Below are 17,315 nucleotides of genomic sequence, written 5' to 3' on the forward strand. Positions count from 1 at the left end.
TCCAATAATTATATGTGTTACTGCACATGGACCTCTTTCCACACATAATGATGGTAATTAACCACATAAATTCACATTGCATGAAAAATACCAACACACAGTAAGGTTGCTAAAGTGTATAGCCTTTTTTATGTAGATAAAGCAATCAGGAGTAGAATCTAATTCTAATTCTAATACAAACAGATATTTTGATATTCTGGAGACATCTTAAAAGGAAATTTATCATTTCTGAAAAAGGATATATAGTTTTCAAAAACAATTAGAGAGAAGAGAAAGGGGCTTTATATAACGAGACCAATGAGATGCAAGGAGATTACACAATGTGCTATGGCTCTGATGTGGGGAGCTGCATAGTGGAGTGCAGGATCTCAAAGCCATGAAGTTCTCGAAGTTTGTTCATATGTCTGGAATAGAAGAAAGCAGTTTATTAAAAGAAAGCACAGTGTCAGTGTGTTCAGTGGGGTGGCATTCAATTGAAACAGTACTTGTGTGAACACATCCTCAACACAGTCACGATAGAGCTTTGTAGCCTGAAGGTACAGTTAAAAAAAAATCTTAAAAACAAAGAGACATGTTTGTTGCTGTCTTCTTCCATTATTCAGGACAGTACAACTCAACAATTATATTTACAAAATCAGAATAGTGCTGCACTACGGAAGAAGGCCTAGAGCAGCAAAACAGCATCAGAGTAGAAATAAATGATGTTCACACTTGAATACAAAAATAACCTTTTCCAAATAAAAACAATAATAAGAAATCCTGAACTTACAGTCACGGGAGCTATTATAAATGTGTAGGTAATCTAGATGTGTAGCTTTTGTGTATATATGTAGTTGTAGTTTGCATATGATGTTTAGTAGAGCTGGCCCAAATACCAAAAGGCCAAAGGCTATACAGTGTTTTCAAAAAGCATTCAGACCCCTTCACGTCTTTCACAATGTGTTAATGTATGCTGCAGCCTTTGTTAAAATCATTAAAATATATATTCTTTTACCAAATGTATAAAAAAAATAATTAAAAAACAGGAACGTCAAACTGACTTAAGTATTTAGACCACAGACATAAAAAGAGAGAAAGACTAATTTTGCGTGGTCCGTTCACTCGTAAAAAAAAAAAAAAAAGTAAATGTCACACAGAACTATGCTTCGACAATGACATAATGTTCTGGCTATAACTTTGCATTAGTGTAGTTAGTCACACATTATTCATCACATGGAGACTGACTGCAGTAGTCATAGTAGTGGACTTTTTTTTCCAGGAGAAAATATAATTCACATTTGAGTATAGTTCAGGCCAGCCTTGGCCCGAAGTCCGACACTTGACAAACTCTTTTAACCCTCTTTTAATCAGAGCCACAGCAGCACATTCTCTCATTTCAGTGAGGTATTTCATCTCATCTGTCAATGCTCCTTCAAGCTAGTTTCTAGAATGTAATCAGCAGCATGTGGTGTATAGAGTGAGGTGAGTGGGCACCTGGGCTCAGATTGACACAGCTTCCCCAGAGCAATCGCTGCATTTTGCCGCACAGCTGTCCTCTTAGCGTCTCCTGCAGCATGGCGCAGCAGCAGCGGCACAATATCAGTACCCAGCAGGGTGCTGCCAATTCCCTCCAATTCAAGGCAGTGAGCCAAGCACAGGGATGCATTTCCTGACACCATCTCTTCACAGCTAGAAGCCAGCAAATGGCGTAAAATAGATAGTTCTGTGAAGAAGGAATAATAAAAAGCAAATTAGCAAGGAATAGCGATTTTAAATGTATTAACAAACACATATGCAATGACATACAAATCAAGAGATATACCGCACACACTCATATGTAAATGAATGTACACACACAGACTCCCACACACTTTATTTGCATATTAGGTCAACCCTAAAATAATATTCATAAACTAATGAGGGAGTTTGTAAAAGTAAGGCTAACATGTCAATCATGTCTCACTTTTATCAGACTTCACCAGCTCCTCCCGTGCCAAGTGACTGGCAGCAGTGCACACTGTCAGAGTCTTAATGGCATACTTGGTGGCATTCTGCCCTGTTCCCTGGGTAGGCAGACACAGAAATAACAGTTACATTTAACAAGTTTAATGCATGTTTGTAACCTCAAACTTTATGTCTACACTTGGAGCTAAAAAAAACTGAATTGTAGTGGAAATAGTAGAAGAAAACATACATAGTTACTTGAAATATTATTCACAGTAAGATATATTAAAATGATTTAAGGACTTTCTACAAATAAAAGTAGTTTAATTTTCATCAGCATATTTTTATTATGTCTTGCGATCATGACGATAGGGAATGTTTAAGGTTATATGTCATCATGGGCCATTCGAAGAGAATAATAAATCCATTTAAAGATGGTTGGGAAATAGAATATCATTCCATAAGTCAAATACAAATAAGTGTTGATGTATTTAAAGATACTTGGTTATGTGTACAGTTATTCACCTTCAACAGCAAGCGCATGGTCCGTATCGCACCCCCCTGAATAACATGCTGCACGGCCTCAGGAGACTGAGGGAGGACAGTGCTCAGCACGCCTGTGGCTCTCTGGAGGACAAGAAGAATGTTGGCATTAGACGTGGAGATAACAGAAGAAAGAGAAAAGCAGAAGAATAAATACAGATGGAAAACCACAACAGATAAATAGACAGGATAGCGGGTGTTGAACTGAAAACTGAAGAGGGAGAATGAAAGGCACCAGAAAGAAAGCCAAAACATCTCTACTGGACACAAAGAGACTGTGATAGTGTTGATGGAAAAAAAAGTGTAGTAGGAAAAGAGAAAACTACTTTTTTAGTAGATGTTATGGAGTGTGTTTTCAGCAATAAAGGTCTGAAAGTAAATTGTAAGATAGTGAGTGAGTTGCACCTAGATAACCTTTCAAGGAAAAGATGATAGAAAGAAAAGACGAGAAGAAGAACCATAAGAATCGAAACAAATATGAATTAGAGGTCACACATAGGTGCTTGCTTTGTCTTACAGGAAGTATCTGTTGAGTCACAAAATCCATACTGCGCTGTGTGAATGAACTACATTCTTAAATGTGTGTTATAATTGTGAATGGTATGTTTAAAAAAATTCAAACAAGACATCCCAGCAGCAGTAATTGGGACTTTAGGGCTTTTGTGTAAACGTTATTATGCTTTAAAGATGTAAGAGAAATAAAGACAGGACAAGAAAAGACAAGAGCAGAGAAAATCATTTAAGATTTGTTAAAGGACGTTGGCAGGTGACAATGAAGAAAAAGTTTCAGCCATGCAGTAAGAGAGCACTAAAACAAAATAAAGAGACAGATGGGTGGAAGTGTGGGACTCGAAGGGCATTGCATAGGCAGTGTGAAATTGCTGTAACAGTCATTATCACAGACAACAGCACCTGAAGCTGGAGTTTTAATCAACTGTAATGACAGATAAAGGATCCTCTGAACATTGTAGATTGTCGTTACCACTTTTGGGGTACATTGTAAGTGAGCTTACAAGCCCCGGAAAAGGCCTGTTACTCAAGACAAATGTCTTTTGTTTTTGCTGAGTTAACTGAAAGGAGGTTTTTATGCCTTATAGGTTTTATGGAAGTTTGGAAAACAAACAAGAGAAAGTTTTCATCAATCGTCTTCAACAACTGTAAAAATTCTCTAAGTACTAACATTTTTCAAACCTAGGTCCAACACACTATTACAGCCAAACATGAAACCAAATGGGAGTTATAAGACAGTAAAGCAACACCATACAGTATATGAAGTGTTGGGGATTCAAACCCTCTTGAATATTGTAGTGGAGTAGGTACGGTTCACTCACAGTTATCACTCCTCCATTACGGTCCCTCAGCAGGCCCAGACAGCAGTTGCAAAGGGACACAGCATGCTCCTACAAAAGCAAAGAGGAGACATGGCAAAACCAATTTCCACTTTGATTTCACCTCTGAATAGGGGGCATCACACCATGGTTCACACATACAGTATGCTCCCTCTTCTTCCCTTGTCCATTGGCGTTTCATGTTTTTGAACGCAGAATATTTGTTATTTATTATAATGTTGTCAAAACAGATAATTATATCAAGGAGTCCACCAGACTTAATGACAATTCAGCTAAACCTTATCTGATACTATCAGTATCAATACACAGTATCAGGTAGTACATTGCCCACTATTAAGATAACAAGAACTAGAACAGAAGTTTATAGTTTTATAAGTTCATAACATATCCATGCCTATAACTGAAACTCCACCCAAGGCAAATGAATCACCATAAATCACCATACTTACCTGAATGATTGGGGAGGTGATAGCTGAAAGGTTGATGATCAAACCAAGCAGAGGGTAAATTACCTCTTTGTATTCACATGCAGTGCACTGCCTCTGCAATGATAACAAACAGATTATACACATAAAAAAGTACATGCGTAATTTAAAAAAAACAGTTAAACATTTTTATAATATGCAAGACAGACTATATATAGAATGTAAAATTGTGTCATTCCGACTAAATTGTTGTGTTTTATTTCTTTATCCATTGTGCTGACCTCTGAATTTAATTTAATGAACATATGATTGTACTTTTCTATGCAAAGAGACTAGTCTGAAATTATACTTACAATGGCGACCACAAAAGCCTTCCAACATTCTGGGTCATGAGCAAAACTGTGGCAGATGACGTCATCACGAGCCAAACAGCCAATAGCTGATATCAGCGATACAAGGACATGCCGATTGGACTCGCTGATATTTCTCTGACAAAAGGAAGAAAACAGGTGTGCACATTTGCCCTTAAACACACATAAAGATATTCAGTGCATAGTTTATATTAATATGAAACTTTTTATCTACATATCTTACCAGTAATGTTGTAAATGGCAAAATGACAAAGTTTGTCAGCACGTCCCTTATCTGAATGCAAAATCTGTAAGAAAATAGGATAATATGTTTACTGTACATGTAAGATAGACATACTCTGATATTGGTATCTATGTATAAATATACACAATGGTTCAACTATTAAACAGAAGTCCAACGTAAAACCTCATGCTCATTGCTGTGTTCCAATATTGATACTTGAGTGAGGAGGAAGTGACTGAAGTTTGATCCTCAGTTTAAATTCTTCACAGTCTAGTATGAAACAAGTAGATGGAATTCCATCAGATGTGCCTGCAACAACTAATGCTGTATTGAGCGAGTGAATACAACCAGCGCTGTGAGGCATTATCAAACTTCATTCAAACTCAAAAACAAGTGACGATGTAACAAGACACAAGCCATGGGCTCAAAGTTGTTGTAAAACATATTTCTTAGCCGACCTCCACCGCCTACTGCAGGGAAAGCGAGCACTTTCTCCAACAGACTGATTCAGCTCTGCTGTCACAAGAACAGATACAGGAGAACATTCCTGGACACTGCTCTTAGACTTCTTATTAAGTCACCTCTGGTCAGATCCTCTGGCAAATGAATCAACATCAACATCAATAGCTCTCGCACCACTTTTGTTGTTTAGTTAGTCACGATACATACTTCTATTTTACTGTGTATACTTATATGCACTTTCTTTATTGTTTAAATTTCTTAAATGTAATACACTCTGCAGTTTTGTTGTGTGTGTATATATATATATATATATATATATATATATATATATATATATATATATATATATATTTGTGTGTATGTGTGTCTGTGTGTCTTGTGTCTGTGTGTGTATCTATCTTAGTGGCAGTGAGGTCCAGCAGTTTGTTTACTGGTAGTTCTGTTGGCTGTTAAGCACACCGACCAAAACAATAACAGTGTGCAAATTGATTTCCTACTACTGTGTCTGTGGCAGAGTAGCGACTGTCGGTCAGCGATGGAGCCAACTGTGTCGTCACGAGAGATCTAAGGTGAGTGTGGAGTCAATGGCAGTACAAAACAGCTAATGAAAGGTTTTTTTTGTTTTTTTTGAGAAAGTGTGAGTCGGTAACCGAGAGAGGTTCTTGAGCATGCAGCCATAACTGAACACACATATTAAAAATATTATAAAGTTTGCTGCAGCAGAATGCAAGATTAGTCGTGACCAGACACAGAGGTGCACACTCACCCAGTCACGTACGCAGAGACTCACAGTTACACACACGACCGAACACATAACCTCTCTCCAGGCTGTATCTCAGCCAGGTGGCAGAGATAAATATGCTGTACATTAAAATAGAGTTATATAAAACCATCTGTGCAAATGTATATACAGTACATACTGTAAATGGTTTGTAAGATTGGAAATCATTATGGGATTTGGAACAGTATTATTTTATACTCCAAAAAACCCTTAAAAAACAAAAATTGATTCTGCTGAGCTTCAACAATGAAGAGAAAAACTCCTGCAGGATACAACGCATTTTTGTTGAGTAACTCTCTTTGAGCTATAGACCGGGGAAATTGATCTCCTCATTCCACTGCTTGACACCTCGACTCATTTCCCACTGCGTCGGAGAGCCTGAGCTGTGCTTTCATGTCTTGTTTTCATGAGGAGCCAGAAATGAAAACAGGTTGAAAACGGCCCTTTGCCTTCAAGTGGCATTAACACATATAGCATATGTTGAATTATTAAAGATGCCACACTTTACATTTCCCCCACTGAAATGATGTAATGATGGATTTCAAAATACTTTAAATATATGTGGATGTGATGTGTGGGTGTGACCTTTTCCTTTAGGACACTCAGCCTGTACATTCTGGCAGGGGGACAAGCAATGGAAATCAGCCTTGCGGCTGGAATTGGGTGCATTTACATTTTATTTTAAGTGTTCATTAATGTACATTGTCCCTCTTGAGCAAATAAACTTGAATTGAATTGGGTGATGTATGTGTTAATGATAGGCTGCCTAGACATGTAAATATGTATTTACTCGTCCAGAGATATGTATCATTTCCGAGGGTGTGAGGTGTTTGTCTCTCAGTAATACTTGTTTTCTGCTGCAAAGTTCTCCAGAATGTTGACTGCTGTGTTCTGCTGCTGCTGCTTTGGCTTTGAGATGCACACCATGAGGTTCCTCACTAACCTTTGGATTCAGATTAAGAATACAGAGAGATGAAGAACACAGGAAAAAATAAGAGAGAGAGGTATACAAAGAAAATATATCAGTACAATAATAATGCCAAAGACGAGCAATAAAATGATTAATTGTACCTAATTTTCTGAAAATCCAATTAACTCCAGCTCAGATATGATCAGACATGCAGATGATAACAAAATCACTTAGGCTACTCAATGTAATTGTTAAAACTATGTCCTACAGTAATGATATACAACATGTATTGGTTCCTCTGGTCTGAAATCGAATTAAATAGATGAGAAAATTAGACTGACATTTACACACATATGGCCAGAGGCTGACCACTAATTTAATTTAGTAAAACAACTGAAAATTTAAATCACTTCAACACTCACGAGGGATTTAAGGAGGTGAAGGAAATAGTATTATACATAATTTGATTCATTAGAGGATGTATTAAGCCTGCAATCGCTATCTATATACTAAAGTGTGTTTTCTACTTATGTGACCACTCTCATCGGTTGCAACTACTGACAACAAAGATGAATGTCTTACATTGGCACATTTAGGTTGTCAATAGCCAAATGTCTTCCATGTGACATCCGTGAGTACACACATAGCAATGCCAGGCATTCGTTCTGCACTGCAACATGCTCTGATGTTATCAAGTCAACAATGGACTGTCTGTTGAGTGAGAATGTCATCAACATTTTCTGGTTTTCATCTGGAAGCAAAAGGAAAACATGTTATCTACAAAGAAAGAGCTTACAGGACACAGTTTCCTGCTATGTTCCAAAAGAACAACAGCCTAGTCTGTACACAAGGACGTGAATATTAGGTTGCTGTACACGTGTTGATACTGAAGAAATGCTTTTTTTTCATATGGAATTAACATGCACGCACACAAAATGTCTATAAAAAAAGCATAAAAGTTGGCATTAGCGCTTGATGTGAGAAAGCCCACACAGCGTGTGTGATTCAAAGTCAAATACAGGTTTGACAAAAGAGAAAAGGCATACGCTGTGCATTAATGCCACAATGCAATAATAGAGGATTATGTTGGTATTACAATTCCCTTCTTTTCTCTTTTTCCTGCTAACTCAATGAAAGCAACTTGCTACAAATTAACAACGTACCATTTCCACAACAAATAACCCTCCATAATTTTAGAGCAGACGCACACAACTCCTGGCTGTCTGGATCCTTTGTTTTCTGCAACAGACAACTGCACAGAAAATAAAATGCAGCGACATTAGCATACTTATCTTCTAATTAACATAAAACAAATCAATTTGAAATAATACTCTCAAATAATACAAATGTTACGTATATGCAAGTTCAACACAACACAAAGGGTGGAATACAAATTAAAACTACAATAACAAATCTATATATGTGACAGAAGTCGAATATTTACTTTATAGTCAAATATTTGTAAATTATACCAGACACAGGCAGCAATTAAACACAATCCACAAGACCAAGATGTGCTTTCCTTTTATTATGGCTATTAAGCAATCTAAGTGCACCAGAAAGGCCCTGTTTTAAATACCAAAGGGCACTCTACTATCAAAAGTTAATATATAAAGCCAATGTCTTTCAATTACGCTATATAAAAACTAAATTCTGCATGAAAAAGTATTGTGAGCATATGTACTTTGTCTACATTTGAGACAAAGAAGCTTGTATGCGCTGCTACTTGCTCGCTTAAGGTTATTGCATGATTTCTTTTATTATAATATATATATATATATATATATATATATATATATATATATATATATATATATATATATATATATATATGTATATATATCATGTTAATTATTTATTTTTTTCCAGAGTGTTGTTTTGCTGACAGCAATGCATTCTTTTTCGGGAACACCCTGATCACATTCCTATCGACTACACATTCACCCATACCGTTCCCTACAACCACGCTCTGCAGCTCCACTGTAGCAGCTGGGGTTGAAGGCCGTACTGAAGGGCACCTCAGTGGTGGGAATGATGAATAATGGTAATTTCCCCACCCAGATTTATCCTGATGCACCGGGGAATTCAACTAATGGCTACTCTGCTTCTCTAACCTATAGGCCACCGCTGCCCTACACAAGTGCACCTTGAAATTCAACTTTTTAGTATTTTGTCCAGACTCATTGCTATTCTTTTCTTTAAATCTTAAGAGGAACGTTGGCTTTTATAATGTGGAGCGGGCAACAATGCAATGGACATATTTAGCTCACAGGTTTCAATTGTTTCCATTTGGTTCACAGCAGTATCCCTATTGGCTATTTTTATGAGGTTCAGACTGTATTAAATTGAATAATGATGGTGCTAACATGGAAAGTGGTAGTTAGACGAGACAATTTAATGATAACCTTACTGATCCGAAATGAGGGAGTCATAATTTGTATTTTGTGAAAAACACCCCCTCTTCTAAGGACAAAACACAGGACCATTTCTCATTTCAGCATTCTTAATCTTTAGCGTAATCATCTTTTTGGAGCGAGAGAGAGAGAGTATGGAGGGGGAGGGGGGCTCTAGTTTAGGCCATCATTGTGTTTGTATGGCCCTGTCTCCAGGTCCATCTGTCAAAGCTCCACTGAGGGCTGACAGCTACCTCTCCCTCTGGTCTCCTTACCTTCTCACCGTGTCATTGCTGCTGATGACACTAAAGCCATTGTTCAGTCTGAAAAGGGTCTGGGCTGTACCTGTTAAAAAAGAACAGGAGATAGTGTCAGAAGACAGAAAACTATATATAATTTTTGTAAAGCTAGCTTGCATTGTTGTACTAGTTTACAGTTGAGGGCACAAGAGTAAAGAATATCTGAAATCCGTTGAGAAAGGAAGGAACATTGAAGAATGGTGTATTTTCCACTTATGAGTTGGGTATACAGAAAGTAGCAGGGCAGTGAGGGGACACTTTTGTGAAAAAGCCGGTAATGTCAGCCCTTTTGAGATCCTTCCAGTTGTGAGTTATGGAAGTTTTGCCCTTTTCCATTGAATGGCACTCTGAGACAGGCATTATATCATTTGACAGTACATTTGTATTCATCTAAATGAAGAAATAAGAGTGATTTGATAAAGAATGTTTGCCATTCTGCAGTGGACAGCCAGTGCAAAGAATATAGATTATTAAAAATAGAAATAAAAAAAATCACAGAGATAGCATTAAACAAATGAAGTGGGTTGTCTATAGAGTTATGGTTTACTGAGCTACAACCGACCAGCTTCACGCTTCCCTCGATCAATCTTTCAGTCTTGGCTGTGTTGTCAAAGTACCTGAAGATATACCGGCCCTGTATAAGAGCAGCAATTTTGGGCAAAGCATGTCAGAACTATTACAGCTTATTTCTGAGCTTAAATAAAACAAAATAAATACTCTTGAGGCCATTGACCTTGATGTACTGTTAGGTTGTTTTACAAAAGCTGAAATGTCTGCCTTTTGGCAATTACTAAATAGTTATATAAAAAGTGTGGAGTTTCAAAGTCATTTCTCAGGTCAAAAACATTTGCAAAGATATCAGCAGCTGACGGGGGAGGGGTGAACAACCTGGTGGAGAGCAGCTGCAATCTGTCTACAATGGCCCCTTTTCATACAGAAGGGAACTTGGTAAACACATATTGAGCAAAATCTTGTGCACAAGAAGCACAAGATCACAATGCTGTCAGGGCATGTTCCTGCTTATGTTTGGTGTCATTCATCTGAAACATTTTTGCAACAAGCACTGTGCTCTAGCTAAGCTAAAGCTAGAAAATATGTTGCCTCTAGTCATTTCTTTTATCATGTTGCAGTGTGGGGTTTCCTATCTCTGTTTTTTTGTGCTACTGTGACGAACAGTTGTGGTGTAAACCAATACTCTTTTTCAACTAAGTTTAATAAGGTATGTATTCTTGATCAGGGAGGTTACTAGAAAATAAAATTGACAATATATAAGCTTTGATAACCCCCGGCATGCTTTAGGGCTACTGTTCATCTATAAGTCATAAATCTACAAAGCCGACAGACAGGCTCTAGCCACACATTCTAAATGTGACAGGATTGAATGCAGGTAATGCCACTAAAGTTCTGGAATGGACACCTGCTATCACAGGTGCTTCATTAAATTGCACCTAAGACTGCCCCAGAAGGCTCAATAGTCTTAGCTGTCATCCCATCAAAATCCCCGTCTTTGTCTGCTCAAAAAGACAAAATAAAACAAACAATGCCACCACAACTCTTCATTAAAAGCTATTACAATACTGTCAAGTTAATTATTCATAACAACATTCCTTAACTGATGGAACAGCTAATGCAGCTGGCTTGAGACAGCCCACTCAGCAGTTCAGCAAGCAAATTACATCCTAATTTATCCACTGTATAATTCTGCTAATGAAGATAATCAGAAACAGATCACGAATTAAATCATAAAAGCATTGGAGATTACACTCCTCTCCAGGTGATGATGAACAGTAGACAACTTGTTTTTTAATCTAATTATGGAATAAATACATAAAGTTGTATTTTGTTCAGCACCATAGTATTTATGCAGCTGTTAGTCTTACACTGTCGTATACCTATTATCTGCACAGTGGCCAACCACACCAGGCAGCACTGAGTTGTTGCTCTTTCAGTGAGGCTTTTGTACTCTATATTGGAAATTTGCTAACTGAGACAAGCAAATGGAGTATGAAGACAAATCAGTGATGGACAGTGTTAGGTCTCCCCTCTTTTCCAATGTCATAAAACTAGACATGAAACAATCAGTTTTTGCAGCCCTGCTTGACATGATACAATGCCTTAAAATGCTCACTGTAAGTTCTTAAATCAATACTTTACCCCAAAATGACCATTTGTATAGTCATTACTTATCCTGTGTACCTTTAATTTTCTGGCATACCACCACCGTAATCAAAGAACACAAAAATGGAAAAAAAAGAAGTCATTAAGAGATTAAATAAATGGGGTAAACGGCAAAACTATATCAAAACATCCATTTATAAACTCTCAAAAAAATCGAGCAGTACACTCTCCACTCAAACTATCTATTGAAAATTGTTTATCCAGACACACGTGTAGTGTTTGTTTAGGCTTGTTTTAGCCTATTTTAGCTTGCTTTAGCATGAATGCATGTGTTTGGAAAGTAGTGAAAAGTTTTTTAAAAGAATTGAGAGCTTTTAATATACAAATAGTGTTTTTTTTTTTTTTTTGGGTGACATACTCCTTTTTAGTACGGTATTTATAACCTTCTGTAATCTTCCTAGGCTAAAGGATGATCTTTTTCTGGACATTTTAGCCATAAAGTGAGAAAATACATTAAGCAGACCAGTGAAGCAGGTTAATGTTAAGTAAGCGTAAACGCAAAGAGATTAAAGGAGAACAAAATTACGCAAAAGTTCTCCCCAAAGAACACTCACAGTCAGAGACTGCTTGTGACAGGATCTCTAATCCTCCACAGTAGTACAAAGGAAGCTGGCCAGGCCTTGACAACTTCTCCAGCAGCTCGGGGACTCTTAGTCCATTCCCCCTGCATCCCTCTTGCCTTGCATCAATCTCCTGATTCTCTCTTCCCTCTTCGAAATCAACCTGGTTCAGGTATTCTGCATGGAGAAAACAAAGGTGATAAAAGAAGAAAAGAAAGCCAACGGAAAGTTTTTTTCTTCGAAGTAATTGAAGGTTCCCTGTCACAGCAAAGAGAGGGTTGAAAGTGTCATAATAGTGCAACAGCCATGCTGAGATGACCACTAAACTCACCTAATTGGATGCAGCACCTGAGTACCTTAGGCATGCAGATATTTTGTCTACTTAGGCAGTATTAGAATAATTATGAATGTAATACTGCACCTGATAGAACAATAGCAAAGAGACTGCATAGTGGTCGACATATGCATGATTGCCACAAAGTAAAACAAAAGGTAATGTTTTGACCAAACATTTAGCCCAATATGTAGAAGTCCGTTTGTCCGATATACAGCTGGATGAATAATAAAGTACCAAACACTATAGTATAAAACACAACTACAATTACTAGGATGAAAACAAAATGTTTACCTTTCACAATCTTCTCCATCACAGGGTCAATTTCCACAATCTTTTCAAAGCAGTTTCTGGACTAAAAAAGAGAATAACTTAGTTAATCACTGGTTATATGATGCGCTTGACTTCTAAAAGAAATGGAAATTATTTGGGTTACTCCAAAAGACTACAGTATTTCAGGACAAGAATGTGGCATAAAGAAAACTATGGTCATTTTTACATCAGGTGTATTACACAAATATTTTCACCACCTATAAATATTAAATACAAGCGTATGTTTCTGTTAATGCATTGAAATAATAATAAAAACATAGATGTTACAGAAAATTGCTGTGAGACAGGACAGTGTTTATGCTTGGCTCGCTGTCTATCGCAGGCATATGATTTTGATTATATGGCCATGTTTTTACTATTGTTAGATGAGATGCTGTCTGTACACAAGAGTGACGTGTAAAAAAACACGATTGATAAGATGTAATGAAAGTAATCATTCTTACCTCCTTATATTTCTTTAATACTCGATATGCTTTCCCCATGTGTAGGTAGGCCTTTATGCACCTCTCGTTGCACTGAGTGAGAGAAAATGATCAACACGAGCAGAGGAACATATAAATGTTCACTCTGAACTTCAAAGTCAGCCTCCAGTGTTATAGTGATAAGATAGAAAATCTAGTTTCTTTATAGTCATACCTCCATCCAAAACTTAAGTAAGATGTTATTATTGTAAACTTGCATTTAGCTTGAGTAAAAGAAACTCCAACTATCTACCAAATTTAAAGGAATGTACAAAAACATTTAATATGTATCCATTATAAACACAATGTTCTCTCCTGAGAACATTTCTGCACTGCTGATGACCTGTATCCTGCATCTATCACCGTTTCAGATCAGTGTAGGACAGAGCATAGCCTACTGTTTACCCACTCAACCCATTTGCCTACTAAACATACCTCATCTGAACTCCAAGATTCACAAACAACAGTGCATCTGATAAAACTATGACGAACAAGGCAAGAACTGACTGACCTTAGCTCCCAGCTAGGCCTTACCTTCAAGGCCATTTCACAGTCACTGATGGCCTCCTTGTACCTCCCCAGCTTCATGTAGGCCTAAGTAGATTTAAACATTAGACAGGCAATAACTGGGCATATAAAAACAGGAAAGAAATTAACCTGGCCTTTCAAAATATAGAACGTGATTAGTACTGACCATTGTTAGTTTATTAATATATCATAGCGCAGACTTTCCAGATGCTAGGTCTTTGAATAATCCTATTCAATATAATATATCATATGGGTGACTGTGGCTCATTGCTTTGCATGCCCATCTTTCAATCAGAGCATAGGCAGTTCAAGCCCCGGCTCTGCTACTCCCTGTCTTTGTGTCTTTGAGCAAGACACTTAACCCTGAAGTGCTCCCCGTTGCTGTGTCTACGGTCAGAGCAAAAATGTAAGTTGCTTTGGATAAAAGCGTCAGCTAAATATATTGCAATATTCACATTTACATTGCCGGCAACCGTCAGGTTGCCTTGTAATGTCTTTCAAACTAAAAGTTTCTGCATTAAGACATAGCTATAAGCAGATCTGTTTTGCTTTCTTCTTCTTTTGTTACATTTGCCATTAATCTGGGATCAATTTAGATTTTCTGTTCAAACATTTGAAAGATTAAAAACATAATTGAAGATATTCACCTGTGCTCGATTGGTGTACAATGGCTGCATGTCCTTCAGTTCAGACAAGCCATCACTGTAATATTTCACTGCAGTTTCGTAGTCTTCTTGAGCATACGCTTCATTTCCCTTGTCTTTTAATTCTGCAGTGACACAAACGGTAGATAATATAAATGGGTACGTTGGTAGCCTAACGGAGCAGCAAGTGCAGCAAAGTGCACCTCCAAAAGTATTTTTAAGTAACAGAGAATAACCCACCAGTTGCCTTTTTTTCTTTTGCAGTCCTCTTTACTCTCCTGTCTTCAGCATCTCTTTCCATAATTTTCATGAAATTCTCTGGTGAAAAAAAAATAGTAGACATATTATGAAAAATGCTAATACACAGGATCACTAAAGTGACTTCTCAGTTATTAGTGTGCTAAATGCTCACCTTGTGCTGGTTTACTACTTGCATGGCTTTTCCCACATAGTCCAATGTATTTTTATAGTGTAGCGTCTCTCAACAATAGTTAAGGGCCTTGGTGGCTTAACAGTCAGTACTACAAGTATCCTGTCAACGAAGCAATGTAAGAGGCCTCCAGACAAAGAAACTAACAAAAACACTTCACTTACGTCCCATCATGAATTTCCTCAAATCCATAATGGAGCGCTCCTTGCTATGACACACTGACAATTTGATAAGGGAGTGAAGCGTCTGACAACTAAATTGGTCGGACAACTAAATTGACAACAATATCACAAAAGGTGGGGACATACGAATTGGTCTGAACAGGCGTGTGGCAGATAGCACAAAATACAGTCAACCTTGAAACTAAAATTTCAGAGGGCCACTGTCGGTGTTGCTAGGGACACATCTTGTCTCTTCCTACTACAGCATACTGCGTATCACAAACTACAACAAAATAACCCACTCACCTGGACTGTCATTCTGCAGATCCTGTAAAACATGATAATAAGAATTAAAGACAATGTCTACCAAAACTGACCAAACTACTACTGTACATTGCCTTGTCCCTTCTTACATGACCAGAAATAATGAGGTAGATACACAACAAGAAGTTGCTGGTTGTGCTCTGTGTGTTTGTGTGTTGTTTTGGAGGGACAGAAGACAGCAACAGAGCGAGACGGAAATATAAAACAAAGTGAGAAAAACGGAGGGCTTAGGTGACTTTATGTGCATGTCTTTACCAAGGAAGGCTGAAGTGGCGGGTTTGAGTTGATTGTAGTCTTGTTGACTTTTTCCCTGCACGGTTCATCTAAGGCAGCAATATAGCGATCAGCTGTCTCAATTGCTTTTTGCTGGACTTCGACATTCAAGGATCTTAGATCCGTCACTACCTCACCTGAAAATAATAAATCATATGTTATACTTTTTACAGGCTGAACTCACATATTCATATTCATAGTAATCACTTATTAAGTGTCCAATTGTATATACTTCAATTTTAAAACATTGTTTATTTTGACCAAATTGAAGTGTCATACAATTTCTACAAATGTCCAATATTGTAATTTTGCAAATCTGAAGTGCTACTGAAAACATTACGACGCTGACGTCATTAAGATATCTGTTGTCTACAGCGTTAAACTGGAAAGTGGCAACGTTAATATCTAACGTCAACATGTGGCGTAGTAAAACACTATCTGAACCACATCAATCATTTCAGTAAGTTGGCAACTAGTTCTAAATTAGCTAACGTTAAACTGCATTATCTAACCCGAGTATACAGCCATATAGTGTTAACTTCTTTGGTGTCGCTTAGGACAGGTCAACGCTAACTGTTAAGATAGTTTAAAGTGTGAGCTAGCAATTCGGTAGCGTTCATCAGTTTAACCGCTATATTACTCACTTATTTTGTCAACATTCTTCAAAAAACTCTCGAGGTCTTCAAGTTTGTCCATTATACGTTGCCCTTTTAAGCCTGTTTTTACTATTCAGCGTAAATAATATAGCGTTAATAAGTTCGCTCTATTTCACGCTAAGTTTACTTCACTGGGAATTTGGTCAGACAGAAGTCTCAGTTGAGTTGCCATAGTGACGTGATGCCTTCATGGCCACTCGTAAACTTGCTAATCTTGAAAACGCACACTGTCGCTGTGCAAACGTTTACAGTGGTGGATAATAATGAAAGAAAAGCTGAAATCAGTAGTTGTTTTTTGACTACCCCAGGTTATCTACTAAGGAACACAACTAAACCTCATGTCGTTACCAATAATGTGTCACGTAGACATAAGAATTGAAGCAGAAACCACTGTTTATCTGATCTTCGTAGCAGCGGTTGAAGGCAGCACTTCTCATCCTGAAGATACTATGTGCTTCCATACTATGCTGTGAGTCCAGTACAGTACAGTTTCTTCTCAACAATTCAATGAACCAGCTTTGAAAGTGACCATCTTGCTATAAGTGCATCCTACACTCAACTGCCTCCTTCCTTTTTTTCAGTAATAGATCAACACTGCCTCCTTGTGGTTAAAGATACATGGCAAATTAACATTAAATGTTGACAAAACTTTACAAAGAGTAAGAGACAACCTTCAGTGAAAGCCATTGTTTTGTGTCTTTTGGACTGTTTCGGACTGACCGAAACCAGAAAACAAAATGATGATGCCAATTTA

The 17,315-nt window shown here is 37.5% G+C and overlaps 1 protein-coding gene across 2 annotated transcripts; it reads right to left on the reverse strand.

Moving 5' to 3' along the window:
- Positions 1-259: 259 nt before the first annotated feature.
- On the reverse strand, positions 260-16,720 carry ttc12 (tetratricopeptide repeat domain 12). 2 transcript variants are annotated; one of them, XM_068584044.1, is made up of 21 exons: positions 16,550-16,720; positions 15,888-16,042; positions 15,615-15,636; positions 14,958-15,035; positions 14,721-14,842; positions 14,080-14,139; positions 13,528-13,599; positions 13,046-13,106; positions 12,412-12,594; positions 9,656-9,725; positions 8,151-8,239; positions 7,570-7,738; positions 6,925-7,020; positions 4,835-4,898; positions 4,594-4,728; positions 4,265-4,357; positions 3,798-3,866; positions 2,449-2,550; positions 1,943-2,042; positions 1,474-1,702; positions 260-404 (listed from the first exon to the last, which is right to left on the reverse strand). In XM_068584044.1, the coding sequence occupies exons 1-21, from the start codon at positions 16,599-16,601 to the stop codon at positions 326-328; spliced, it is 2,100 nt and encodes a 699-aa protein (XP_068440145.1). In that variant the 5' UTR covers positions 16,602-16,720; the 3' UTR covers positions 260-325. The 2 variants fall into 2 exon arrangements, with proteins under 2 accessions (XP_068440145.1, XP_068440146.1); XM_068584045.1 differs by lacking the exon at positions 16,550-16,720 and adding an exon at positions 15,130-15,249 and having other exon boundaries at positions 15,888-16,004.
- Positions 16,721-17,315: the final 595 nt, after the last annotated feature.

The sequence above is a fragment of the Clinocottus analis genome, unplaced genomic scaffold (assembly GCF_023055335.1).
Source record: "Clinocottus analis isolate CAN_PGR_092001 unplaced genomic scaffold, fCliAna1.0.p SCAF_2, whole genome shotgun sequence".
Lineage (NCBI taxonomy): Eukaryota > Metazoa > Chordata > Actinopteri > Perciformes > Cottidae > Clinocottus > Clinocottus analis.